The following is a 27,614-nucleotide window of genomic DNA, read 5'->3' on the forward strand; positions in this document are numbered from 1 at the left end:
TTGGGCTCTCATGATTTTTTTCCCTTTTAATACAAAATGTCTATCTATCCATCTGGTCTTTTTGTATAATTCAGCTGTACTGTGATATTGACAGAGTGTGTCCCGAGGGCTACGTGTGTATGAAAGCAGGAAGGAATCCGAATTACGGTTACACCAGCTACGACAACTTCGGCTGGGCCTTCCTCGCCCTCTTTCGCCTCATGACACAAGACTACTGGGAAAATTTGTTCCAGCTGGTTTGTACATCCACATTTTCCACGAGTCTCGCATGCTGTTACACATCCATTATTCCTCTCACCTTTCTTTATGCTTGCTTTGTCATGCTTCACTAACGGAGCTGTGTAGTGATGAAGTAAGTACCAAAACATGTTTATATTTTACTTACCACTCTCACTATGGAGCACAGACAGAGAGAATTACGCTTAAAGGCAGGGTCACCGATTTTTGAGAAAGGCTTACGATAAGGCAAGAAGTAGGACGTGTTAATATAGGATCAGCTTTCCAGCGCTGGAGAGAACTGAAGGAGCAGGAAGTTGGCACATATTCACAGATTGGAGTTTCTCGAGTCAATAACTCCTGAGCTAAACGCTGTTACTACACAAATAACACCGCTTTTCTATCGTAGTAATGTAGAGACGCAGCTACAACCGTGTTTTGTGTAGTGTTTAGCTCAGGAGTTATTTACTCGGGAAACTCCAATCTGTGAATATGTGGCCAACTTTACTTAAGACGCCGAGGCGCTTTTTTCCTTCTCGATAGGTGAGTAACGTTGGTTTTGCTTTGTTACACAGAACTAATATATGCCTTTGTCCTTTACATGATTATGATTGTGTGTCATTTTTGCTTGTTTGTTTATCAGCAATCGTATTGTTCTTCCCTTCAGCTATGATAAAGACACGTTTCCTTCCATTATTTGCCTGGGTTATGTATGTATTTGTGGGCGGAGCTATCAATACGGGTGGGACCCATTTGGGTTAGGGGCGTGTTTTTTTTTGGTGATTTCAAATGTCGACGTTGGCTTTCAAACATCGGAGACCCCACCTTTAAGGAAAAATATAAATACATTTTGTGTGTGATTATATGAGTAATGTGACAAGTCCATCCTAACAATGGAAATAATGCGGATATAAATACTTAAAAAAAATCATTAAAGGTGAATTAAAATAAATGAAATCGTACAATGAAGTCAGCACATTTGTAATATGTTTTTTTTTTTTTTTTTTTAAAAAGAGGAAATCATTTTAGAGAACTGCAGAATAAACATTTTCTCATGTTGTCTCTTGTGTTTCAGACGCTCCGGTCAGCAGGGAAGACCTACATGATCTTCTTCGTAGTCATCATCTTCTTAGGCTCCTTTTATCTGATCAATCTGATTTTGGCTGTGGTGGCAATGGCGTATGCGGAGCAGAACGAAGCCACTAGAGCTGAAGCTAAAGAGAAAGAAGAGGAGTATGCCATGATCATGGAGCAGCTCAAAATGCAATCTGAGGCAAGCATGCTCTCTCATAATGTTGTTCATTTCATTCCTATTTAGCATGGCTAATAGCATAGCCTTCTCAGGGGCAGCTCACCTCTGAGACTTTGTTTCTGGCTTGTAATTTTCCTAACAATTTTCGCAAATTTTGTTCTGGATGCTGCTTTAGAAAATACATGCAAAATTTGGAACATGAAAACAATTTGCCATAAAAAATTTGCATAAAATAGTAATCTATTAGTTTTATTTGTCCGACCAGCAAAAAAAAGCGATGGTGAAAGAAAGCTTGACTTCGCTCTCGAGCAATAAGAAAGAAGAGTATGATGAAAATCATGAAGAGGTAACACACAAACACCAACAAATTCTCTGTACTTTTATTACATAAGACCTGAACTGAAATTCAGTATTAAATTCTGACCTGTACTGAATTCTGATTAGTTGTGATGAAGTGTTAATGAATTTCTTGTATAAGTTCTCTGTTAGGAGATGTTCAACTGGTATTTAATGCAAAGAGTCTCTAGTGTTACTTTCTTTATTTAAGAATAAAATGTAAATGTAATCCATGGTGAATTACTGTTTTATATATATATATAATAAAACATTTTTCATGCCATACTTTAAATCTTGCCAAAACATTACAGTCCAATTAGACACTAATTTTATTTCCATTCTGCCATGTCTTTAAAGTGTATTGAGGTGAAAAAATCAAATGGATCCAAAGGAAGCATGGATTTACTAGAAATACCTGGCCAGCAAAACAGGAAAGCCAGTGTTATAAGCGCTGCAAGCCATACACTAGAAGGTAAATTCTTTAGTTTGTTTATGAGTAATGAAATGTGATTCAACAGATTTGATGAACAAAAACAGTTTACATATTTGTGGGGTAAAAAAACGTAAAAAGTTTCACTGGATGCTGGTATTGTTTGCATTAAAATAATAATAATAATAATCATGATAATAATATCCTATAAATTTCTTCTTTTTTTTTTTTTTTTGAGAATTGGAAGAGCTAGAAAGGCCATGCCCACCTTGCTGGTACAAGTTTGCAGACATTTTTCTAAAGTGGAATTGCTGTGTACCATGGATCAAATTCAAAAAATGGGTGCACTTCATTGTGATGGATCCCTTTGTAGACCTGGGCATCACTATCTGCATCGTATTAAACACAGTCTTCATGGCCATGGAGCATTATCCAATGACTGCTGACTTTGAACATGTCTTATCTGTTGGGAATTTGGTAAGGTGATAGGCACAAACCAGACACCGGTTTATTCCACTTGCATCTTCTAAATGGCCCTCAAATATAACCACCTTAGTTATGAGTACTTATTTCTAGGTGTTCACAGGCATCTTCGCTGCGGAGATGGTCCTCAAACTCATAGCGCTGGACCCATACTACTACTTCCAGGTTGGCTGGAATATATTTGACAGCATCATCGTGACCATGAGTCTTGTGGAACTCGGACTGGCTAACGTAGAAGGGCTCTCTGTGCTCCGGTCCTTCCGACTTGTAAGTAATTGTTTATCCACTTAACAGAAACTGTATATAAACAGATGCAGAGAATTACACGTTATCAATTGTTGCTAATAAGGTTGTACATAAGTCGTCTCGATGCAATGGCCTGCTCTGCTAGCATACTGAATATTACAGTTAAGATGATGGAAGCCTTATTGCTTCTCGTATCCAAACATCTGAGATTTCACACTCATTACACTAGTCCCTCTATTTCATGTTAAATAAACGCTTGGAAGCAAGAATGAAGAATTTGACCTACAATCGGCGGACGTTTTAGTTGGACATGACCGATTGGAGCACAAGAAACCTATTGGAGGACTTCACACCTTTGTTTTGGTAAATAGCTGACCTCACACTAACTGATTCTTCTCATAGTTCATAGGATGCAAATTTTATAATATGTATATTTCATATTTATTGGCAAATTCAGTTCATCAATGAACAAGCAAACATATGGGAAGAATCATATAGTGTGGTGTTGGCATTTCTGTAGACAAATTGGAGAGTTTTTGCACTTTGCACTTTTATTATGATTATGCGTGAAGCAATAGGCCCAAGCTACTGTATTCTGTGAGTATATGACTACTCAACAGCTTGCCATACTTGGCCTGTCAATGTGTTGGAATGTGCACTTAGTGCTTGTGTGCTTTTGATCAAGAGCCTGGGTCAGTGTGAGGGCCTGAGACAGAAAAGGGACAGAATCGACATGTGAGACCAGCACTGAGGAAGGACGGGTGATGCAGGGACAAGATCTACATGAGAGACTGGCATTGAGGCAGAATGGGTGTTACAGGGATGGGATCTATAACAGAGACTGGTATTGAGGCAGAATGGGTGATGCAGGGACAGGATCTATAACAGAGACTGGTATTGAGGCAGAATGGGTGATGCAGGGACAGGATCTATCAGAGAGACTGGTTCTGAGGCAGAATGGGTGTTGCAGGGACAAGATCTATAACAGAGACTGGTATTGAGGCAGAATGGGTGATGCAGGGACAGGATCTATAACAGAGACTGGTATTGAGGCAGAATGGGTGATGCAGGGACAGGATCTATAACAGAGACTGGTATTGAGGCAGAATGGGTGATGCAGGAACAGGATCTATAACAGAGACTGGTATTGAGGCAGAATGGGTGATACAGGGACAGGATCTATAACAGAGACTGGGATTGAGGCAGAATGGGTGATGCAGGGACAGGATCTATAACAGAGACTGGTATTGAGGCAGAATGGGTGATGCAGGGACAGGATCTATAACAGAGACTGGTATTGAGGCAGAATGGGTGATGCAGGGACTGGATCTATAACAGAGACTGGTATTGAGGCAGAATGGGTGATGCAGGGACAGGATCTATCAGAGAGACTGGTACTGAGGCAGAATGGGTGTTGCAGGGACGGGATCTATAACAGAGACTGGTATTGAGGCAGAATGGGTGATGCAGGGACAGGATCTATAACAGAGACTGGTATTGAGGCAGAATGGGTGATGCAGGGACAGGATCTATAATAGAGACTGGTATTGAGGCAGAATCGGTGACAGGGACAGGATTGGTCCGAATGATTGAGGCATGTTGGTATTTGTCAGGTCTAATGAATTTGCAAAGTGTGTGAATTAGTAGGATACTTATTTTATCCATGGCTTCTTTTGTTTTTTATTTTTCAAATCATATGATAGCAGAATGTTTTTGTTTACATTATGACAGCTAGCTATCAAGAATTTCCTTTTGTTTCCCTACAGATCAGCCTGTGACTGTAAATGTTACAATCCTGTGTTGCTTGGCCACAAAATGTGTGCACACATATTCTATGTGCCTAAAGCTAATGAATGGCTTCAGTTAACCCTCGCACAGACATTTGTTGCTAACCTGTTGTGTGTTTGCAGCATTCTGTGTCATGTTATATTGCATTCAGTTTCATACACTGTTATAGTACACACATGCTTAGTATTCTTTGTACTTTATAAGTGGTGTATTTGATCTATATGATTTCTGGGCCAATTTCCAATCATTTTATCCAAAGAATTCGTAATGAATTCAGACTTTTCAAATTTGTAATGAGTGCAGACTTTGGCAGGTGGGAACAGAGGGGTGGATTGGTTGTGGTGTTCATGATTGATGTGATTGATCATGATAGTTCTTGAGTGGGTCACATTATACAATACAATAGGATAATAGTAAATGTGCCATAGAAGTTACTATTACTATTACTTAAACTCCTCCCTCAGTATTTATTATTTAGTATTAAAGGTGGGGTCTACGATTTTTGAGAAATGCTTCAGAAAACTGAGTCGGGCCGAATACTAAACAAAAAACAAAACTAATGTGTAGCCAATGAGCAGAAAGGGGCGGATCTTGTCAATATGTGCGGAGAGAGTGTTCAGTGCGCACGTGTGACATTAGCAGAAAGTGGTTTTAACATTGACATGGAGGATAAAAACAAAGAAAGAAAGTGAAGAAAGGTTTATGATAAGGCAAGAAGTAGGACCTGTGTTAATATAGGATCAGCTTTCCAGCACTGGAGAGAACTGAAGGAGCGGGAGTTTCACGAGTCAATAACTCCTGAGCTAAACACTGTTACTACACAAATAACACCTCTTTTATATCGTAGTAATGTAGAGGCGCAGCTACAACCTCGTTTTGCTAGTAACAGCGTTTAGCTCAGGAGTTATTGACTCGGGAAACTCGAATTTGTGAATATGCGGCCAACTTTACTTGCGGCCAACAAGGCGCTTTTTTCCTTCTCGATAGGTGAGTAACGTTGGTTTTGCTTTGTTACACAGAACTAATATATGCTGTCCTTTGCATGATTATGCTTGCGTGTCATTTTTGCTTGTTTGTTCATCTGCAATCGTATTGTTCTTCCCTTCAGCGATGAAAAAGACACATTTCTTTCCATTAGTTGCCTGGGTTGCTTATGTTTGTGTGGGCAGAGCTATCAATACAGGGGTGGGACCCATTTGGGTTAGGGATGTGTTTGTTTTGGTGATTTCAAATGTCAACATTGGCTTTCAAAAATCGGAGACCCTACCTTTAACTAGCAACTGCTTAACTTTTTATTTAGTATTCAAACATTGCAGTCTGAAAGTTTGTTAGCATTGCTTGTCAGCTCACTAAATTATGTCCCATCTGACCACAAACTGGTATTTCTTGCTGGTTTATTTAAAGCTAACTATTATATAACCATGTTGTGATTAATATTCAATATAGATGCGTGTCTTCAAGTTGGCAAAGTCATGGCCCACCCTAAACATGCTGATTAAGATTATTGGTAACTCTGTGGGTGCCCTGGGGAACCTGACGCTCGTCCTGGGTATCATCGTCTTCATCTTTGCTGTGGTGGGCATGCAGCTGTTTGGGAAGAGCTACAGGGACTGCGTTTGTAAAATCGCTGAAGACTGTGAGCTGCCACGCTGGCACATGACAGACTTCTTCCATTCATTCCTAATTGTGTTTCGGATCCTGTGTGGCGAGTGGATTGAAACCATGTGGGACTGCATGGAGGTGGCAGGCCAGCCCATGTGCATTACCGTCTTCATGATGGTCATGGTGATTGGAAACCTGGTGGTGAGTATCACCTCAGTCAGGTAGTCACAACGGGGTCTGTTTGTTTTGTTGTTTTGGTTTTCAAGCTTTCTCAATTGGGCGTTCGTGAGCCCAGATTGGTCTACGATTGGTTCAGCATTAACAGAGTTATTACACATACAGATACATTTTTAAGGTAGAGTTTTTTACCTGGATTTACCTGAATCACTAACTACATGAGGAATCTTTTAATATAAACCAAATGAATTTGTTTCACATTCCTTTAAGCATACTACTAAGTGAAATTGCAAAGAAACATTACCTCACAACATTCAACATCTACTGAGGCCCGTACACTAATTGTGTCATCCATTACCATGAAAGTTCCAAAACACTGGACAGGTCTCTCTGAGATAATTAACTTGTGACGTGCCACTTTAAACTCTCCTGCAAGTCTGATATCCCTAAGCATGCTGTAGTGGATGTTATCCGTTGTTCTTGTGGAGACAGATCTGTCATAGACCTTACATCCATCATGTGATCCTCTCACTAGAAGCTAATAATACATAGGGCTTATTTACTTTGAGTATCAACCAACCATTTACTATAAATGTAAGCAAGCATTTTTCCGTTTCAGCTATTCATAGAGTCGAGAGGAAACAGCTTGTCCAGTGAGCTAGTGAAACTAGCAAAAGGAGCTTTTGTCTGAGATATTTTGATTGGGGATGTGAAAATTGGGATTTCGGGTAATGGGTAGTATTTTAAACAACAAGAAGTGAAAAAATGCAGTGTAATTTATGAATTGTCCCAATTTCTGAAACTGCAAATTCAGCTAAGCTAACCTTAAAACCAGGAACCATCTTGGTCAACAGTTAATAATTCACTTAACAAATTATAGCAGATCATTTAGTTCAATATAGATTTTTCTTTTATAGAACTATTACACGTTTTTCTTACGACAATAAGAGAACTGTTTCAGACTGTTTTCTGAGATAAAAAAAAATTGATACGCATGGCTTTTGTTTCTTGCAGGTCCTGAATCTTTTCCTGGCGTTGCTTCTTAGCTCCTTCAGTGGAGATAATTTGTCATCATCAGACGACGATGGTGAAATGAACAACCTTCAGATTGCCATATCAAGAATCACCAGGGGCATCGACTGGGTCAAGGCCTTCGTTATCACACACATAAGGCATTTGTTGGGGCTGAAACCGAAGGAAGAGGATAAGAAAGGAAATGATTTGGTCCTAAACCACATGGACACTGGTGAGTCAGGGGATGAGACCAAGGAGGAGCTGAAACTGGAACTTGATGGTGCTCTTAGAATGGCTGTTGTTCCAATTGCAAAGGGAGAGTCTGATGTTGAAAGCCCGTATGAAGATGATAGCACTTTTGAAGATGAAGAAAAGGTCAATGAAAAAAAGGAAGTGAGTTCACACATTCAACATAACAGAAAAGAACTGACCTATTGTTAACAGAAATATTGATTTGATAGTTATTTCTAATCTAGATCCAAGAATATTCTGGTTTGTTAAAAAAAAAAAAAAAAAAAAGCCATCACTAAAATGTAAATAATTTGTATATTAACCTTTTTTTGAGCTATATGAGAGCTGTTGCACTATGATAGGATTTAATTATTGCCCAATTGCCTTCCAAGTTGCCTTCCTGCCACACACTGTCTTAAATTGCAGAAATACAGCAATTTTAAATTAACATCTCCTTACAATGGGGGTGTGGTGGCTTAGAGGTAAGCCTGTGTTATTTAAACCTCAGGGGTAGGGGTTTCTCCACTGGGTACTTTGTATTCCTCCCCGAAATGTCCATGGAAATGTGTTCATGACATGGGTTGCCACACCATCCAGCATATTTCCTGCGTTGTGCCCAAGTCTATGCTCTCTGTGTAGGATAATCACTACAGAAAATGGGTAGATGGATGAATGGATGGACCATCATACAGGAAACTCGGTCTTGCTTAATTATCACCATGATATTAGAACAGATTCAGCATCCACCATAAACGTCCAGGTATATCAGTCATTACTATACATCATTAATATAGTAAAATAACATATCAGCATGAGCGCCTTACTATAATCCTATGATTTATGTTAGATGAAAGATATAGAAATTAAGATTGGACTGTCTGACCAATCACAGCTCTGTGGTGGATAGGAAAACAAACATGAGTACTTCTACACCTGAAAACCTCATTTATATCGACACAGAGGATATCTGTGGATATCATGGCCAATATGTGGTTGTACAGAGATAAAACATAGACACTGAGTGATTTTATGGGTGCACTGGAGGTCAGGTGTCACAGTGATGGAGCGTGGGAAACAGCACTAGCGCAGCATGATTAGTTAACCTGTTTGACAACCACCTGACCTCTTGGGTTCCTCTTTCACGCTTTCTTCCAACCGAGAATTTCACTTTGCATAAGATAGCCGTGTATCTAAAAAAACTTGTCTGTTCGTGCATTTTAGTAGTAGAACAGCTAAGCAGTGCCGCTTGAGGTCAGACATTTTGTTAAACATTTGTTTCAATGAGGCGCATAGGCCCTGACTCATTAGGCAACTGTTTGTTGGTATGTTTGCAAACTGGGTTGAATTACGTGGCTCACATAACATACTCTCGCTTGTCTAAATGCTTGGCATTACTCTTGCAGCCATGTTTCTCCTCAGGGAAGCTGATACATAGCAGAAGTGGAGGCAGTGGTGCTAAGCAATCAGCTCTACTTCACTAGAATTTAACCAGGCCAAAGCTAGAACCAGATAAGATCAAACCTTATGCCATGTTGTCTAAATCTCTACAATGAAATGTACTACAAAATGTTTAATTCAGAAATTATCCAGAAAAAAATGACAGCTGGAAATATGCTAATGGTTAAACAGTATGGAACTGTGCTTTATCAGCCAGATCTGTTTACTCCTTAAGCTTCAGTTACATGTGGCTACATCAGTGAAAGAGGGATAGCGTCCAAATCTGAGCGATGGATTTATGCAGCACACTTATCATTCACAGTGTCTTCTTCCACCCATCTTCTACCGCTTATCCGGGGCCAGGTCGCGGGGCAGAAGTCTGAGCAGGGAGACCCAGACTTCCCTCTCCCCAGACACTTCCTCCAGCTCCTCCGGGGGAATACCGAGGCGTTCCCAGGCCAGCCGAGAGACATAGTCCCTCCAGCGTGTCCTAGGTCTTCCCCGGGGCCTCCTCCCGGTTGGACATGCCCGGAACACCGCCCCAGGGAGGCGTCCAGGAGGCATCCGGAACAGATGCCCAAGCCACCTCAGCTGACTAATCTCGATGTGGAATATCAGCGGCTCTACTCTGAGCTCCTCCTGAGTGACCGAGCTCCTCACCCTATCTCTAAGGGAGTGCCCAGCCACCCTGTGGAGGAAACTCATTTCGGCCTGTATCCGGGATCTTGTCCTTTCGGTCATGACCCAAAGCTCTTGACCATAGGTGAGGGTAGGAACGTAGATCGACTGGTAAATAGATAGCTTTGCCTTGCGGCTCAGCTCTTTCTTCACCACAACAGACCGGTATATCGACCGCATCACTGCAGAAGATACACCGATCCGCCTGTCGATCTCCCGCTCCATCCTTCCCTCACTTGTGAACAAGACCCCAAGATACTTAAACTCCTCCACTTGAGGCAGGAGCTTTCCACCAACCTGAAGGGGGCAAGCCACCCTTTTCCGGCTGAGAACCATGGCCTCGGACTTGGAGGTGCTGATTCTCATCCCTGACGCTTCACACTCGGCTGCAAACTGTCTCAGTGCACGCTGAAGGTCCTGATTTGAAGAAGCCAACAGGACATCATCTGCAAAAAGCAGAGACGAAATCCCGTGGTCCCCAAACTGGACTCCCTCCGGCCCCCGACTGTGCCTAGAAATCCTGTCCATATAAATAATGAACAGGACCGGTGACAAAGGGCAGCCCTGCCGGAGTCCAACATGCACCGGGAACAAGTCTTACTTACTGCCGGCAATGCGAACCAAACTCCTGCTCCGGTCATACTCCAGGGACCGGACAGCCCTTAGCAGAGGGCCCCGGACCCCATACTCCCAGAGCACCCCCCATAGATCACCACGAGGGACACAGTCGAATGTCTTCTCCCGATCCACAAAGCACATGTGGACTGGTTGGGCAAACTCCCATGAACCCTCCAGCAACCTGGTGAGGGTATAGAGATGTTCCAGTGTTCCACGACCGGGACGAAACCCGCATTGTTCCTCTTGAATCCGAGGTTCGACTATCGGCCGAATTCTCCTCTCCAGTACCCTAGCATAGACTTTTCCGGGGAGGCTGAGGAGTGAGGAGGCTGAGGAGTGAGGAGGCTGAGGCTGAGGCTGACTGTCCCCAGCCGCCACGTGATGTTGCAGAGGCGTGGCAACCAAGACAGCCCCACAACATGCAGAGACTTGAGGTACTCAGGGCGGATCGCATCCACCCCCGGTGCCTTGCCACTGAGTAGCTTCTCAACCACCTCAGTGACCTCAGCTTGGGGGATCGATGAGTTCTCAACCGAGCCCTTTGCCTCTGCTTCCTCAGTGGAAGACATGTCGGTGGGGTTGAGGAGATCCTCGAAGTACTCCTTCCACCGTCCGAGAATGTCCCCAGTCGAAGTCAGTAGATTCCCACTCCCACTGTAAACAGTGTGAGCAGGGCACTGCTTCCCCCTCCTGAGGCGCCGGATGGTTTGCCAGAATTTCTTCGAGGCCAACCGATAGTCCTTCTCCATGGCCTCACCGAACTCTTCCCAGACCCGAGTTTTTGCCTCTGCAACCACCCGGGCTGAAGCTCGCTTGGCCCTCCGGTACCTATCAGCTGCGTCCGGAGTCCCCCGAGCCAACCAGGCTCGATAGGACTCCTTCTTCAGCTTGACGGCATCCCTTACTTCCGGGGTCCACCACCGGGTTTGGGGATTGCCGCCACGACAGGCACCGGAGACCTTACGGTCACAGCTCCACGTGGCCGCGTCGACAATGGAGGTGGAGAACATGGTCCACTCAGACTCAATGTCTCCAACCTCCCTCGGGATCTGGTTGAAGCTCTGCCGGAGGTGGGAGTTGAAGATCTCTCTGACCGGAGGCTCTGCCAAACATTCCCAGCGGACCCTCACAGTACGTTTGGGTCTGCCAAGTCTGTCCAACTTCCTCCCCGGCCATCGGATCCAACTCACCACCCTCACCAGCCCTCTCACCGTGGGCAACTCCAGAGTAGTAGAGAGCCCAGCCTCTCTCGAGGAGTTGGGTTCCAGAGCCCAAGCTGTGCGTGGAGGCGAGCCGAACTATATCTAGTCGGTATCTCTCAACCTCCCGCACCAGCTCAGGTGCCTTCCCCCCCAGCGAGGTGACATTCCATGTCCCCAGAGCCAGATTCCGTGTCCGGGGATTGGGTCGCCGAGGCTCCCGCCTTTGACTGCCACCCAATCCACATTGCACCAGCCCCTTACGGTTTCTCCTGCAGGTGGTGGGCCCACAGGAGATCGGCCCCACATCGCTCCTTCGGGCTGAGCCCGGCCGGGTCCCGTGGGGTAAGACCCGGCCACCAGGCGCTCGCATGCGAGCCCCAACCCCTGGCTCCAGGGTGAGGCCCCGGTTGCGCCATACCGGGCGACGTCACAGACCTTGCTTTATCTTTCTTCATAAGGGGTTTTGAACTGCTCTTTGTCTGGCCCGTTACCCAGGACCTGTTTGCCTTGGGAGACCCTACCAGGAGCAGAAAGCCCCAGACAACATAGCTCCTAGGATCATTCAGGCACGCAAACCCCTCCACCACAATAAGGTGGCGGTTCAAGGAGGGGTGTGTCTTCTTCATACTGCTAAATATAACTCCTTTTGAACTGTGCCCGTAAAATCAGATATATTCTTGTACAAGATGTCCTGAGCAATCTGGCTAAGAAATCTAAACAGAAATAGTACAGCAAAACACAGTGGCTCTCAAAAATAAATGCAAGACAATTATCTGTTTTGGTTGTTTAGTATGTAGCATGTCATATGTTCATTGTTAATGGAATCTTCTCCATATTTTGCACATCTGAAGATGTTCTGATGGGTTTTTCTTTTACTTATTGCCTCTTCCGGACAGCCTAAAGATGCAGATGACTCGTCCAGCTGCAGCACTGTGGACAAACCTCCAGAGGTGGAAGAAGCGGATTCAGAGGATGAACCAGATCCCATTACTCCAGCTGATTGCTTCACAGACAGTGAGACTCACTAAGTGCTGTTCTCTCTAAATGGAAAGCAGGTTACCTCAGATTCAACACTAGAATAAAATAAATCAATTTACTGAGTGCAGAGTGGTAAAATATGGAATAAGTAGCTTTAATTCAGATTCTGGTTTCTCTTTACCAGCTGCTCAGACTACACTGGATTTTTCAGCATAGAGCTAAAGTACTGTTTCCTAAAATAAAGATGTGTAATGGAATCTGAGTGAGAACTTCATTTTCTCATAAAATTGTAATTAATATTTTGATTGTATACCTGTACCTCCCGCACCCTGCACCAAAGACTGCATTAGACGATGCCCATGCCTGGATTTGGACACCACCAAGGGCAGAGGAAAGGTATGGTGGAACATCCGTAAGACCTGTTATGCCATTGTGGAGCACAACTACTTTGAGACCTTCATCATCTTCATGATTCTCCTCAGCAGTGGTGCCTTGGTGAGCTGGAGGAAAAAGACAAAAAGTTTTTTTTTTTCTTTATAGTTGGTACCATACATCATTGAAGACTGAAGTCATGTTTTCTTCTTCCCCAATAAGGCATTTGAAGATATTTACATTGAGCAGCGACGAGTGATTAAAATCATTCTTGAATATGCAGATCAGGTCTTCACCTACATATTTGTCATCGAGATGCTTCTGAAATGGGCTGCATATGGTTTCAAGATCTATTTCACCAACGCTTGGTGCTGGCTGGACTTCCTCATTGTTGACGTATGTCTTTATGTTTATCATATCAAAGTGAAACCTAATAAGCAATATTTATAGACTGAAACTGGAAATAATACCGTAAATGAAGGATTGACCAGACATGAACGTTGTAGATCAGTTATTTTTCTTACAGCAGTTCATCCTTCATATGTTTTCCAACGGGGTATGTTGGTTTCCCAAGTACCATTAAAATAAATATTTTGGTTCTGCTCAGTAGCACAGATAGCAACAACAATGGGACATGAGTGGGATAGGAATCGGGTAGAATTAACATTATGAGAAAAAAGAAAAGGCCATGCATGCCCTGGCATATTTAGCCACTACTGCAACTAGCCTTTGTTATTTCTTTCTAATCTTTGCAATTTTCCATCAAATCGCTCTCAGAAATGAAGGCACCCATTGTTTCCTAACTTGACACTGGAGAGACACTGTAGTAACAAAGGCACATGAGTTACTTTAGCATGTATCTTTGGGGCTTTTTACACCTGGTCACTTCATGTGTTTTCTCTGATCCGATAGCTATCTGATTTGTTAAAACTGTTCCATTTACATTAGGCCACATAAATGCGTCTCGGCAAATCAGATATCAATCCGCTCTTTCTACTCCCGCCCAAAATACAAATATATTTTACCTCATTTCCGGGTTAATTGAAATGGAACATGCTTTGGTGTATGTGGTTGCTACAAAAAACAGCATTTACTGTTTGCTGCATTTTCGCTGGTGGTGCCAGCGCATTTTAAGACCCAACGAGACACCAGTATGAAAGATCGGAGCCAGTACTGGTGGGAAAACATATTTGTTTCTGGTGCGATGCACGACTCGCGAGTCACCTGTGAGTGATGTACTTCCGTTTGGGTGGAGTATAGCGCTGACGTATGTGGCTTGAACAACCACATTCATTTATACCTGTACAGTTTCATCTGAAATGCGTCCCAGACCACCTCCTGAAATGGTTTGAACGATCGGATTTGTATCTGTCTCGAAAACGTTTTGAAGGGGATTTAGACCTGGGGTCTCATTTATAAAGCGTGCGTACGCACAAAACGGGGCTGGAAACGTGTGTACGCCAGTTTTCACGCAAAGGTTGTGATCTATAAAAAACAAACTTGACGGGAAAATGTGCGCACCTTTAAGCAAACTTTGAGACGTGCATACGCACATTATGGAGACAAAGGGAATTGGCGACACAGATGGTGAGGTCGTGAACTGAAGTTATATTGTAGAAAATACATGTGAGAAGAATGATTATAAGAATTAATGACATTTCATTTTCACTCCATTTCATATGTTATATCCACATTATCATGAGGATTAAATCCAACAGTGTTATTTGTGCCGATTGTTTTAGGCTATATACATCTAGTAAAATCCAAACGTAATTCAAATTGTATTAAAAATAAAATAATAATAATAATCAGCGCTACTCCGTCCAGGGTGTATCCTGCCTTGATGCCCAATGACGCCTGAGGATAGGCACAGGCTCCCCGTGACCCGAGTAGTTCAGATAAGCGGTAGAAGATGAATGAATGAATGAATAATCAGCGCTGCCTTACAGTCACATTGTCCACAACGGGAGCGCAGGAGGAGAAGGCGCGACTACATGTGATACAAAATAGCATGAAATACCCTTTCATTAGAGAACTGCAGAACACAGTGTAAAAATGAAATATTTTCCTTAATGTACATATAGCTATCATAAAATGTCAAAGTCTGCAAATACAGTTATGAAGCACAATCGCTACTCATCATCGGTCCTAACTATTACGGTGTTCATTACAAAACCGTCATGAAGAAGCATGTGTTCACTATAACATTTTCGCCGACAAATTAATTCTGTGATTTTGTCAAGGTGTTAACGATCAGTCTAAGTGCTAGAAACATATAAATCCTCCGGTGACCCGGGTATGTAATGCTTCATGATGGCACTGCTGGCACTGTTGGAGGATTTCGCCAATGGCAGAATAAGGAGAGCCGTCCCTGAGTGCCATAATATCTGTCGTTTTGAATGGTATACTTAATATGGGTAGTCGATAAATCAGGTTCCCCTACACTATGCGAGAACAGGCCGAAATTAAAATGCAATTTGCAGCAATGTCTGGTTTCCCAAATGTAATCGGTGCAATTGGCTGTGCTCATGTTGCTATAAGGGCACCATCTGAATATGAATTTGCTTATGTTAATAGAAAGCATGTGCATTCTATTAATGTGCAAATCATATGTGACTCCAACATGACCCTCACAAACATTGTGGCACGCTGGCCTGGTTCAACACATGATTCCTTTATCTTGACATATAGCAGTGTAGGGAACAGACTAAGTACGTGATGGCTGGCTTCTTGGTGAGTTTAACAATATTAAAAAGTAGAAACTGTAACAATTTTGTTTTTAATATAATTATAACAATGTTGCTTTTAATATAATTATAACCTGCAGGCGACAGTGGCTACCCCCTGAGACGCTGACTCCTCAACCCATTTTTAAACCCGAAGAGCGCAGAGGAAACTCATTATAACGAGGTCCACTCTCGTGCCCGCGCAGTGATTTGTATTGACTATTTATGGTTAAAAATGGGCGTGTACAGGGCGGGATTTCACGTACGCACATCTGTGGGTGATCTGTGATTTATAAAGGGAACATTGCTTAGAGGAGTGCGTACACACGGTTTTGTAAATCGGAATTTTTTTTGGTGTACGCCATTTTTGGCTTTTGGGCGTACGCAAACTTTTAGTAGGGATCCTACGCACAGTTTTATAAATGAGACCCCTGGTCTTTTTACGATCTGATAGCTATCTGATCACAGAAAACACATGACGTGACCAGGTGTAAAAAGCCCCTAAGCCAATTGCAAAAGTGATATCTTTAGAATGAATAACTCAACCAACATTGTTAATGTAGTCACTGAATATGAGACATATAACACACTGACCTAAGCAAAAGTACCTCCAGTGTAGTAACAATTTATTCAAATCAAACTTATTTAACTTTAAACTCGAATAAAAGCAATAAGAGACAAGATTTGTAGCTTCAGTGTCAGCATTTTGGTAATGATTCCTATTTCTTATGAAATTGTAAAATCATCACACAGGTCTCCCTGATCAGCTTGACAGCTAACATTCTGGGTTACTCTGAGCTTGGACCCATCAAATCCCTGAGGACATTGAGAGCTCTAAGGCCACTTCGCGCCTTGTCCAGATTTGAGGGAATGAGGGCAAGTACATTATTTCTCCTTTGACATGGTGTAGATTGTATTTTCAGACTGATCAAAGTTTTAAATTTAATTACATGCAGATAGATTTTATTTCATGCTGGTGTAGCTAACAAGATGCTCTGACACCAATGCGAGGAAGAAAAACTCTCTGACATGACTGGAAAATGATCTGAAAAGTCATCAGTAGACAGGAGTGACAGTTTTGAATTCATGTGAACATCCTCAGGTGGTTGTGAACGCCCTGGTTGGAGCAATTCCCTCCATATTTAACGTGATGCTGGTGTGTTTGATTTTCTGGCTGATCTTCAGCATAATGGGTGTGAACCTGTTTGCTGGAAAATTCCACTATTGCTTTAACACCACCTCTGAAGAGTATTTCACACTTGAAGTGGTGAACAACAAAAGCGATTGCATGGAGCTGATGCTTAGTTCTGACGACGTGAGATGGATGAACACCAAGGTCAACTTCGATAACGTGGGCATGGGCTACCTCTCCCTGCTTCAAGTGGTTAGTGTTCATGGATGACTGGATGGATTGATGGATGGATGGCTTGATAGATGGCTGGATGGATGGTTGGATGGATGGATGGATGGATGAATGTTATTATGGATAGCTGGATGAATGGAGGGTGGTATGAATGGATGGATGGATGGATGGATGGATCAATGGATGTGGGTAAGGGTGGCAGGATAGGGGTATGGCTGGATGGATGGTTGGATAGATGTATGGATGTGGGAATGGGTTGCTGGATAGGTGGATGGATAGATAGATGGATGGATGTGGGGATGCAAGGATGCATGGCTATGGGTTAGAGATACTAATTGCTTGTATTGTTTTGGTTCACAGGCAACATTTAAAGGTTGGATGGACATCATGTACGCTGCAGTGGATTCTCGGCAGGTAAGCATCACTCTTCAGAGGTAAAAACTCTACTCAGGTGTAGTCTCAATGCCAGCTTTTGGTATAAATTTTGGTATGATTTTGTTTGGAAACACAGATAAAGGAAGTGTGGTAGAGAGAAGGAGAATGATGCAATTATATCAAGATGTAGAAAAAATAGAGGATATAGAAGTAAACTGAAACATTTCTGATTTGTTCTTGTTACAGTAAATAGAGTTAGTAACATGAAAAATTGGTCTTCAGATGAAATACTTTTTATTCTGAAAATTGTGTGATAATGTGTGCTTTCTGGGTGGTATTTGGTCCTCTATGATCAAACAAGCTAATTTTGAAGTGTTGGTTTGAGCGAGTTTTGGAGATAAACTTAACACTTTGTTCAAGATTTGTGTCAATATCAACACATTTTAACTCTTTAACTAGATGGAAGATCAGCCAGATTATGAGGCTAACCTCTACATGTACCTGTACTTTGTGATTTTCATCATCTTTGGCTCCTTTTTTACCCTCAATTTGTTCATCGGTGTCATCATTGATAACTTCAACCAACAGAAATCAAAGATAAGTATCATTAACACAAACCAGTCTGAAATTGTTTACTGGACAAAATTCCTTTTTTCAGGTGGAATAGATAAATAAGTTGCACTGAAATCACATGGGTTTAATCATGTGGGTTTCTTCAGGGAATAAGGAACAAAACAATTTGAGAGTGTGCTGTTAGAAGATAACAATCAACAGCAGAGTGGCGTGATGAAGAAGAAGCCGTTATTATTGTCACACATGCAATACAGGACACTGGAAGTATTTTCTTCACATATTCCACATTGGGAGGTTGGGTTCCCAGAGCAGGGAGAGTTAAGGGCCCTGCTCAGGAGCCCAATAGCAGCAGATTAGCTGAGCCTTTTGATCAACAGCCCAGCCTTAACCATTTGAGCCACCTTAACCCTGAAATGGAGTTACTGCTGCTGTTATGGGGAATGTTTGCAAAAACAAGTTCATCACTTCCTGTACATTATAAACTCCTCCATTCTGAAGACCTTCCAGCTGTGGAGCTCACTGACACTGGAGACTCCTTCCATCATTAATCAACAATATAATATAATATAATATAATATAATATAATATAATATAATATAATATATAAAAACATAATTAAATAAACATTTATAAATTTTTTGTTGTAAACACATTTTAATCCTTTTTTTCTTAAATAACTAATATTATGTGGCTTGTGGCTGTGAATGAGCTGTTATTAAAGAAACGATGACATATCGAAAACGTATATTCATTAATAAACGCTTTCAATATAAAAGTTATAAAAACAATGCTTGAGGATGGATATATTTAAATATTTAAATTGTAGATAACTAATGCAATGGAGAAATAATAATAATAATAATAATTACTACTATTATTATTATTATTATTAAATAAAAATCACCAATTGGTATCCATAAGTAACACATAAGCTGTGAGAAATATGTTATTTTAATATTTTTTGGGGGGCATTTAAAACATGAAGAATAATCGTTTTCCTGTGTTACCTTACTTAGGAGGACAAGACCTCTTCATGACAGAGGAGCAGAAGAAATACTATAATGCTATGAAGAAACTTGGCTCAAAGAAGCCACAGAAACCCATCCCACGCCCTCAAGTAGGTTGGAGTACTCAGAGAAATAACTAATTAATTAACTACCGATAAATTTGAGTTGGAAATGATCGTTATTTGACATGAAATCTCGTAAGGGATTCTTATCTCTGTGGTTCTCGTCTCTCTAAACCCCACTTTTTCCCCTGGGGTAGAAGACGTTTCACATGTGTAATTCAGAAGCGAGGTTATGAAGCACGTCTTTTTTCCTCAGGGTTACGAAACATGAAAATACTTTAAATAACGAGACGCAATAAGCGATCACATGGTAGATATATCCAATCAGGGTTGTTGATGCATGAATATGCAAATAAAAAGTTCACACCAGGGTTTAGGACAGTGTGAAACATCATTATGAAGAGCAAGATTATGAAGAGCCAGGATTCAGTGTTAACCTTGGGGAAAGTAGAAGCAGTGTGAAATCTCTAACCACGCAACCCAGCATTACCTTAACCTGGGGTGTACTCGGTCCCAGGGGAACTATTTCATGTCTAAAAATCCCTTAATTTTATCATTTCCTCATGCTGAAGACTTTTTCCTCACATCTGATGTCTGATTTCCTGCAGAACTGTTTGCAAGGCTTCGTCTTCGACATTGTCACTAAACAGTTCTTCGACATCCTGATCATGGGCCTGATCTGTCTGAACATGGTCACCATGATGGTGGAGACGGATGACCAGAGCACAGAGGTTGAAGAGATCCTGTACATAATCAACTTTGTCTTTATCGTTGTCTTCACTGGAGAGTGCCTGCTCAAGCTCATTGCACTACGACAGTATTTCTTTCACGTTGGATGGAATATTTTCGATTTTATCGTAGTCATACTTTCAATTGTGGGTAAGTAGTGTTGGAAAGAAAATCATGCTAATATTAGCTTTCCTAGACTCATTTACTCAGATTTACTGAGATGCTAATTCACTGACCAATCAGATTAAATACAGTGAATCTGGGAAAAAACTTATTATTTACATAAAGGGCAATATTTATTGAAATTTCAACACAAAAGGAAATTATTTTGTTTCCAAATAGCGAAAACAAACCAACACAAATTTGACACCTGAAGCTATGTTGTGTTAATTTGCACATATTTATGTTATTGTGTATTTGTATTTTGCACTATTAAGTAGAAAAGCCTCAATCCACATATTGTCCTTAAACAGAGAGCTTAAATTTTCCCCTCCTATTTTATACACATTCAAGCATTTATTAAATCAGAGCCATAAATATTGTTTGCATTTCAATATATAACTATATTAAGCCCCTGATCTGCTTTTAAAAACTTGTTTTCAGGCTTAGTCCTAGCTGATATCATCGAGAAGTATTTTGTGTCACCTACGCTTTTCCGTGTCATCCGACTTGCCAGAATCGGCCGCGTTCTGCGACTTATCCGGGGTGCTAAAGGTATCCGAACACTGCTGTTTGCTCTGATGATGTCGCTCCCTGCTCTCTTCAACATCGGCCTCCTCCTCTTTTTGATCATGTTCATTTTCTCCATCTTTGGTATGTCCAACTTCGCATATGTGAAAAAAGATGCCGGCATTGATGACATGTTCAATTTTGAGACCTTTGGGAACAGTATCATATGTCTGTTCATGATCACGACGTCCGCTGGCTGGGACGGACTACTGTCCCCGATCCTAGACAGCAAACCTCCAGACTGTGACCCGGACGTTGAGAATCCTGGCACGGATGTGAAGGGAAACTGTGGGAACGCCGCTGTGGGAATAGTCTTCTTTTGCAGCTACATCGTGATGTCGTTCCTAGTGGTGGTGAACATGTATATTGCCATCATTCTGGAGAACTTCAACGTGGCAACGGAGGAGAGCAGTGAGCCTTTATGCGAGGAAGACTTTGAGATGTTCTACGAGACCTGGGAGAAGTTCGATCCGGACGCTTCGCAGTTCATCGAATACAGCGTGCTGTCCGATTTCTGCGACACACTGAAAGATCCACTAAAGATCCCCAAGCCCAACACGGTCAAGCTGATCGCTATGGACCTGCCGATGGTCCCCGGGGACAGGATCCACTGTCTGGACATCCTGCTGGCTCTCACTGCCGAGGTACTGGGTGAGTCCGGGGAAATGGACATGCTCAAGTCGAGTATGGAGGAGAAATTCATGGCAAATAACCCGTCTAAAGTGTCGTACGAGCCCATATCCAGCACTCTCCGAAGGAAGCAGGAGGAAGTGGCCGCTATCGTCATCCAGAGAGCCTTCCGCAAATACAAACTCAAGCATCCTCGCAAACTGGGAGCCCATAGCTTTAGACAAAAGATTGACAAGCCTCCGAGTGTAGCTCTGCAGAACGAGGTGGTCTTACACTCCGCCCCTTTCACTATCCCTGATACGGACTACGTCGACAACTTGAAGGAGTCCATCGTGTAGCAAGATCTTACTGGTTTTTCTGGATACAACTTCATCAATGTGACATTGTTGTCACTTCCACTGCTTGTTCGACTCTTCCAAAGTTATCACGTCCCGGATATGAAGGACATGTGAGCGTGACATGTTTTATAGGTCACTATAAAGAAGTAAAGAACTAAAATCTGTGAAGAAGCCAGTGGCGTGAAATCTTTAAAAAAAAAAATAAAATTGCATTAAAGATGTTAGTCAGGCTCTAAGCACAGTTTCCTAATCCTGGAAAAAAAATAGAACAAAGTACAAATGTAGCATGGGACTTTTAGATACTTTTGATACAAGACCGAAGAAATTGTTAGCTTACATGGTGCAGCTTGAGAAGGTCTTTTTCTTGTCAAAATTCAATATAAAACAAAGAAAACATGCTGTATCGATTTCTCTATCACCGATAACCCAAATCTGACATCAGATAAATCAAATGTACTCAAATGTTGAAGCCATTTGTCTGAATATAATGCAAAGGACTTCAATCCTTTCTTATTTTAGTGTGATCAGTTAGCCATGCGTTTCAATAGCCATGCGTATAAATACTGTCATCAACCTCATCTGCTCAACTCCTCATACCACATGATGACCACCTACAGCACGAGGGAACAGGAAAGGGAACAAAGCTTCAGCTTGAACTATAACAACATACACTTGGACATAGCTTAGGTAATACTTTATTTAACAGAATCAAGTCAGACAGTTACTGTATCATGTGCAGTATAAATGGCAGAGTTAGCCTTTCTTTGTGAGGGACATATTACATATTTCTTTTTCCTGTTTCCATTTAAAAGAAAAATATTCCTCCATTTTATGCTGAATTTTTCTCAAACACAATTTTAGTCTATTTAGGCTCGTCTATGACAAGTTTCTGGTTAAACAAGAGTTTCTATAACAAGTTTAAATCTAGTTTCTGGTTGGTTTCTGGCTATTTTCTTACTCGTTTACGGGTAGTTTGTTTGAACACAGCAAAGACGATTCAGGCTTTTAAGAAGGTATCCACATATTACGCAAATACTTAAAATCAGAGCTTGAAATGAAAAAGAGTTTTAAAAACTAAGATGACATTGTTCCTGACCCTCATGATGACTTGATCCCTTGTGTCTCGTTTTACATGCTTGAGCAAAGCAGAAGTAATAAGACGTGGAGGAAGTTGAGCTGAAAACAGTATTTGAACGCATCTCTTATTTGGACACACTAGCACCCTAGCAATTTCACACAACAAACCTAGAGTTTGGATGATTTCGACTTATTTTCTTGGCTGGAGGAGTGAAAGCCTTTGCAGCATTAGGTGTAAACAATAGTTTATCAACCAATATCAATACAGCTGCATATTATTAATATACTAGTTTAATTGTACGAGTCCAGACAGATACACTTAAGGTCTTAAATGCTTTTTAATGTCAAATGTAAAATTTGTACTAATTTGCACGAGCCAGCTTGAATGAAAAGTTAGTGACGCTAGTTACAATGTGAATGCCGTATTAAATTTGTTGGGAAAAAAAAACAACAACTAAGAAGCTATGAAGCTAGCTTTTCATTTCAGAATGGATTTTTATTGTGTGTTATTGTAACATTTGCTTTACTGACTTTGTGCTTTAGATTTACTGTTTAATTACAGATTAATCACCGTTATCCCTACAGACCAAACAAAAAGACTCACCAAACGTACAGCAGTGTTATTAACTGTTATAGATAAAGGTTTTGGCCATTTACAATTACATTACATTTAGTTTAATCGAATCAGATATTAGATTAGATTATTGGGTTTATTGTCCCATTTTTTCAGCTCATGGAATAGTAAACATTTCTTAATTCACTCAGAGTTGTTCCTCTGTTAGCTTTTTGATTAATATTTACAACTAAAAAGAATTTGGAGTACTTTTGATGGGCAGTGTATATGTAAAGATTTACTTTATCTTTAATCCTTCAGTCATGTTGTGTTTACAATGATTGCATTTAAAGTCTCTCATTTAAAGTAGCTTTATACTCCGTCACAATGATTCATTAATGCTAATAAATACACGTTTAGCAAGATTAATAATAATAATAATCATAATAATAATAATTCCACAAACATAACATAACCTACTCAATGGTACATAAAGTTCATGTTACTGAAATAACTTTTTTAGATTCAATATAACAGGATTCTTATATGATTCTTCTTTTATAATATCCTGAATTGTCTTATTCTACTTATTCGGAGGTCATTTTAACCCAATGTGAATTTATATTATTAATATTATATTATATTAAAAAATAACAAAAATAATGTGAAAATCTTTTTTATTTTAATTTCTTTTTTAATGATTAATTTTTAACATTTGTTTTCTACCTTTTTTGATTTTCTCAGTTAAAACCACCTGATATCTGGTTCACATACACTGATTCTCTGTACCGTCTCTACAACAGGCCACTTTTATTAACCTGACAGAACTGCACCTGCTTCTCTGTCACTGTATAATTTATGTATAAAATGTTTTTTTTGAGGATAACAATTAATAAACTGGAAAATCTTTCTTTATATGTCGCTGTGGTTTGGGGTTTGTGTTTATTTATGTAAGTGAAGGGCTGGTCTCTTTTATTACTAGTTTTTCTCTCATTTGATATGCTTCTCTAAGGTTATTTTGGGACAACGCCGTTCAAGGACGTTTTTAGGAGATGCCCAGGGAAAAGTTTATAACTTACTGAGCTAGATTCAGCTGGGGTGTTAATACTTATGGATACAGGTATCAGATTGGACAGATTTATAATGATTACAAACATAAACGTCAGTTTAGATTTATTTTCCTTCTTTCTTTCTTTCCTTCCTTCCTTCCGTCCTTCCTTCCTTCATTCTTTCATTACTTCCTTCCTTTTTTCCTTCCATCCTTCCGTCTGCACCCCAGTAAATTTCTATTGATAAATAATTCACGCACACTGAACATTATCATTTATCATCATCTGAATAATTAGAAGCATGAAGGCTGATTGTAAGACCAGCTAAATATCCTACATATGCTCTTCAATCATAAGCCCCTCCCACTCACTCACTCTGCTCCTCCCCCATTCACCTTTTACAGTGACTTGATAAATTATACTGTAATACATCATTATATATGAAGACCATCAGGCCAGTGATTATCTACGTCAATGAGTGAGTATTTATTTAGATAAACGAAGGTCCTGTATTCCTGATTTAATTTACATTAACGTTAGCTAACGTTTATTTTTTTTTTATTTATTCGTTCTTTCATTACTTTCATACTAAAAAGCACCAGTATGAAGCTCAGAAAATGAAGACAACATTCTTTTAAACTATTTTTTTTATATTGTCAGAGGTTTACTTTAGCAGCCTCCAGCACCAGATTTCTATTCAAACTGCCCCGAAATTCACAAGAAGAAAAATGATTTGATTTACAGTGTTAGGTGACCATCAAATGGCTCAGTGGTTAAATGCTCCATGTAAGTGATCAAAAGGTCAGAGCTTTGACACCTCCACTCCAGGCGGACACTGTTGTGCCCTTTAACAGGGCCCTTGACCCTCTTCGCTCCAGGAGTACAGTATTTCCTAAAATACGTGCAGAAAATAATTTCTCTCTGTAACATAAAAGTTTGCTGAAGTATCTGCCATTCAAAATGATAGAAACAATACAGATCCTTAAAGAAAGTACCTCAGTTCTTCTGGCTGAGATTGATGAAGAACCCATTTGGTACTGTTGGAGTTGAGGAACTGTAAATGTTCAAGATAACTTTTAATAAATAAATTCTGTAAAAGAACATAGAAGGGACTGAGCACAGTGAAAACAGGTTGCTACACTGGTTGATCTTTAAGGGTCTCCTTCTGTCAGCAAAAAAGATCCTTCAAACAAGCTCACGGTTGACGTGATGAAACATGAGAGGACACAAGTGTTGTGACGGAAATGATGGCGGCCAGAGTGAAAGGACACTGCATTTCAGAGTGTGATGGTCAGCACGGCTCACTTTGAAATGGGAGTGGGGAGGGAGCGAGTTCAACACAGAGGAATTTTAGTGAAAGGAGATAAGAAGAGGAGCATAAGTTACCCCTGAAACCTGCTCTGAGACCTGCTCTGATGCCCCTTTTCCACCGAGGCAGTTCGAGTGCTGGTTCGGAGCCAGAGCCTAATTTAGAACCAGTTCTTTGTTTCGACCGCCAAAGCACCGGCTCTGAACCAGGGAAAGTGGTTCTTAAGTAGCACCAAAACATTGCTGGTCTAGACTTAAGAACCGCTTGTGTCAGGGGCTAGGGGTGGGGCTACTGTTAGCGCATTTGATAATGTAGCTTAAGTATACTAATGTTTAATACTTTTTTACTTTAAGCACTCATTATAGTAAGTAGCTACATGCTAAGGCTACCTTTTTTCTGTGTTAATGAAAAATAACGTTATGTACTTTCTCGATTACAACCTCTGTTTATACAAATTACATGGAGCTGCACGTACACGTTGGATTCGCCGCGTTTGGATGTTAATGTAGGTTCACAAAGCCATGAGCAGTAACAGTAAAGCAACATCCGCCATTGTTGATGTTGTGTTTGTGTTTGCCGCTGCTGCGTTAAGTTGCTGGGACACGTGACACGTATACAGTGACGTCAGACTCGGCTCTGTGATGGCTCTTTAGCCGGTGGAAAGGCAAACCGGTTCTTAGGTTTACCAGTGGAACCAACTTTGAACCAGCACCAGTGCTATCTCTGAACCAGCACTCGGTTCTTTTTGGTGGAAAAGGGGCATGAGACAGCAGCCTGCACCATTATCTCAGATCAGTTTCAGGTCAAGTCGAGCCACTGACTTTTTTCAGCTCCTCTATGTTAAAGGTCTCTGCTGAGATTCTAAACATGCCAATGATGCAGATCGCAGCTGAAAGGAAATGATGCTGAACTTCCTGGAGCTTATAAAGCAGGATTTAAGAAACACCAAAAATAAACACCATGTCTTGAAAAGTTAATGTCACAACTCTGACATTATGTGTTTTATTTTTCTTACACTACAGAAATTTGTCAGAAATTAAATTTTTTTTTAATTTCTTTTAAAGATGAATTTCTCATCATATTTTTATCTGTTTACAGCTACATTTACTGGATTATTAATCTAAACCTAAAAACAGATCAAAATGCTGAAACATCAGGGATTTTCACACGTAAAATAGTTCCCCTGTGTCCTAGTACACCCCTCGTTACAGTAATGTAGTTAGAGGCTTCTAGTTAGATGCTCCTAATTTGAGGTTTCACACTGTACATTTCTAAACCCTGGTGAAATCACCAGGGTTTAGAGGGGGGGAGTGGGGTTTAGAGACACCGGAAGCTGGGGTTACAGTATATAACACACACAGAGAACAGCTGCTGTTAGTGTATATAACACACACTAGAGCACAGCTCCTAGTGTATATAACACACACTAGAGCACAGCTCCTAGTGTATATAACACACACTAGAGCACAGCTCCTAGTGTATATAACACACACTAGAGCACAGCTCCTAGTGTATATAACACACACTAGAGCACAGCTCCTAGTGTATAACACACACTAGAGCACAGCTCCTAGTGTATATAACACACACTAGAGCACAGCTCCTAGTGTATATAACACACACTAGAGCACAGCTCCTAGTGTATATAACACACACTAGAGCACAGCTCCTAGTGTATATAAAAACACACTAGAGCACAGCTCCTAGTGTATATAAAAAAACACACTAGAGCACAGCTCCTAGTGTATATAAAAACACACTAGAGCACAGCTCCTAGTGTATATAAAAACACACTAGAGCACAGCTCCTAGTGTATATAAAAACACACTAGAGCACAGCTCCTAGTGTATATAAAAACACACTAGAGCACAGCTCCTAGTGTATATAAAAACACACTAGAGCACAGCTCCTAGTGTATATAAAAAACACACTAGAGCACAGCTCCTAGTGTATATAAAAACACACTAGAGCACAGCTCCTAGTGTATATAAAAACACACTAGAGCACAGCTCCTAGTGTATATAACACACACTG

At 40.9% G+C, this 27,614-nt stretch overlaps 1 protein-coding gene across 2 annotated transcripts in view; it reads left to right on the forward strand.

Moving 5' to 3' along the window:
* scn4ab (sodium channel, voltage-gated, type IV, alpha, b) overlaps positions 1-24,118 on the forward strand; it is a 49,468-nt gene extending 25,350 nt beyond the window's left edge. For both annotated transcript variants that reach the window (XM_060865467.1, XM_060865466.1), the window contains exons 9-26: positions 95-236; positions 1,292-1,489; positions 1,734-1,814; positions 2,162-2,276; positions 2,473-2,711; positions 2,811-2,984; positions 6,198-6,554; positions 7,545-7,937; positions 12,607-12,724; positions 13,029-13,183; positions 13,283-13,456; positions 16,540-16,662; positions 16,889-17,170; positions 17,510-17,563; positions 17,984-18,125; positions 19,114-19,214; positions 19,775-20,045; positions 20,499-24,118. In XM_060865467.1, coding sequence (XP_060721450.1) covers positions 95-236; positions 1,292-1,489; positions 1,734-1,814; positions 2,162-2,276; positions 2,473-2,711; positions 2,811-2,984; positions 6,198-6,554; positions 7,545-7,937; positions 12,607-12,724; positions 13,029-13,183; positions 13,283-13,456; positions 16,540-16,662; positions 16,889-17,170; positions 17,510-17,563; positions 17,984-18,125; positions 19,114-19,214; positions 19,775-20,045; positions 20,499-21,592 — 4,213 coding nt within the window. In that variant the 3' untranslated portion in view covers positions 21,593-24,118. The remainder of the gene's footprint in view (positions 1-94; positions 237-1,291; positions 1,490-1,733; positions 1,815-2,161; positions 2,277-2,472; positions 2,712-2,810; positions 2,985-6,197; positions 6,555-7,544; positions 7,938-12,606; positions 12,725-13,028; positions 13,184-13,282; positions 13,457-16,539; positions 16,663-16,888; positions 17,171-17,509; positions 17,564-17,983; positions 18,126-19,113; positions 19,215-19,774; positions 20,046-20,498) is intronic.
* The last annotated feature ends 3,496 nt before the right edge of the window (positions 24,119-27,614 follow it).

The sequence above is a fragment of the Tachysurus vachellii genome, chromosome 3, assembly GCF_030014155.1.
Source record: "Tachysurus vachellii isolate PV-2020 chromosome 3, HZAU_Pvac_v1, whole genome shotgun sequence".
NCBI lineage: Eukaryota > Metazoa > Chordata > Actinopteri > Siluriformes > Bagridae > Tachysurus > Tachysurus vachellii.